At 43.6% G+C, this 1,781-nt stretch overlaps 1 protein-coding gene across 1 annotated transcript; it reads left to right on the top strand.

The window, feature by feature from the left end:
* The first annotated feature begins 205 nt into the window (after positions 1–205).
* On the top strand, positions 206–682 carry LOC138879803 (uncharacterized). Its single transcript, XM_070159437.1, has one exon. It carries the CDS (start codon positions 206–208, stop codon positions 680–682), a length of 477 nt encoding a protein of 158 aa, XP_070015538.1.
* The last annotated feature ends 1,099 nt before the right edge of the window (positions 683–1,781 follow it).

The following is a 1,781-nucleotide window of genomic DNA, read 5'->3' as shown; positions in this document are numbered from 1 at the left end:
ATATGGCGGGTACTTCAGGGTAATAAGGACAGTTGCGAAAGTCTTGGAGTCGGGATTCTACTGGCCAACTTTGTTCAAAGATGCACATTTATAGATAAAGGGGTGCGATGAATGACAAAGAACCGGGAATATTTCCCGCCGACATGAGATGCCTATGAACCCAATTTAGGAAGTAGAAGTGTTTGATGTGTGGGGGATCGATTTCATGGGGCCTTTCATCAGCTCATATGGTAACAAGTACATACTCGTCGATGCGGACTACGTGTCCAAATGGGTGGAAGTTGCAGCACTCCCTACAAATGTTTCAAAGGGGGTAATGGGGTTTTTGAGAAAGAACATATTCACTCGATTTGGCACTCCAAGGGCAATAATCAGTGACAGAGGCACTCACTTTTGTAATCGAGCCTTCGTAAAGTTGTTAGAGAAATATGATGTACGCCACAAGATGGACACCTCATACCATCCACAAACAAGTGGGCAAGTGAAAGTCTCGAACAGAGAAATAAAGAGTGTATTGACTAAGACTATGAATACTACTAGAATAGATTGGGCAAGGAAGTTAGATGATGCACTTTGGGCTTATCGAACCGCTTTCAAAACTCCAATTAGCATGTCTCCATACAAGTTGGTATTTGGTAAGGCGTGTCATTTACTGGTAGAGTTGGAGCATAGAGCTTGGTAGGCGTTGAGATAGTTGAATCTTGATAGTGAAGTTGCAGGAACAAGTAGAGTAACGGAGTCGCACGAGCTTGATGAGTTCAAATATCACGTTTTTGAGAGCACAAGATTATACAAGGAGAGAATGAAGATGATACATGATAGAAATATTATTGAGCAAAATTTTAAACCCAAAGATACAATATTGCTATACAACTCAATACTGAAGTTATTTCCGGGAAAATTGAAATCACGATGGTCAGGTCCTTTCCGCATGGTTGAAATTCACCGCACGGGTGCCATAGAGATTGCTGCGAGTAATGACTCTCACACGTTCAGAGTCAATGGACATAGATTAAAACATTATGTGGCCATGGATGAAGCAAAGGTAGTGTCAGTGACCCATTTGATCGAGCCTCCGATGTTGGGCATACTTTAAATAGGCTTATCTACGTCGTGCCGCTACGTTAAATCAGGCACTTCCTAGGAGGCAACCCGTGGTTTATTATAAATTGTCGTGGTGCAATGTTAAATCAGACGCTTGATGGGAGGAAACCCATCAATTTTTTTACTTTGATCGATCTACTAAGGTGCAGGAACTAAAGAATACATAGAGGAAGGACTCGGGGTGACGAAAGTATCCCGGAGATAGGAAAAAATGTGAAAAAAGCAAAAAAACATCTTGGACGCCTAATCTGCGGTGCAGATCTGACCGCGGATCAATTGTAGAGTCTGCAAAACTTCTGTCCATGACCGCGGATCTGGTCGCGGACCTGGCGCCGTTCATGTAAAATGAGATCTTCAAAGAAGAGACGCATTACCAGTGGTTCGTCTCGGGCATGGGCATCTGCCAGTTCAGGGCAGTTTGATAGCACCAGGTTTGTCTCTAGAGCTTCCCAAGACCGTTTTGGTTGGAAGGATATTAGAAAGTTGGTACCAAAAAGGGGAGTTGACAAGAGTTCCCTCCAGGATGGGTGCCCCAATATGTATAGGGAGCTGATTAGGTGCAGGCTAGACATCTTCTTCGAGAAGCCGGAGGACGGTAACTTGTTGCTTGTTAGGGAATTCTACGCCAACCGTTCCGAACATGAGGATCACATTTGTATTGTGTGAAAAAAGAGGGT

This window comes from Nicotiana sylvestris, chromosome 10 (genome assembly GCF_000393655.2).
Source record: "Nicotiana sylvestris chromosome 10, ASM39365v2, whole genome shotgun sequence".
Classification (NCBI taxonomy): Eukaryota; Viridiplantae; Streptophyta; class Magnoliopsida; order Solanales; family Solanaceae; genus Nicotiana; species Nicotiana sylvestris.
This window is presented reverse-complemented; position numbering and strand designations above follow the sequence as displayed.

Bases quoted from the DNA above. Each gene is read 5' to 3' on its own strand.
- LOC138879803 (XM_070159437.1), top strand. From the start codon at position 206: ATGGGGCCTTTCATCAGCTCATATGGTAACAAGTACATACTCGTCGAT.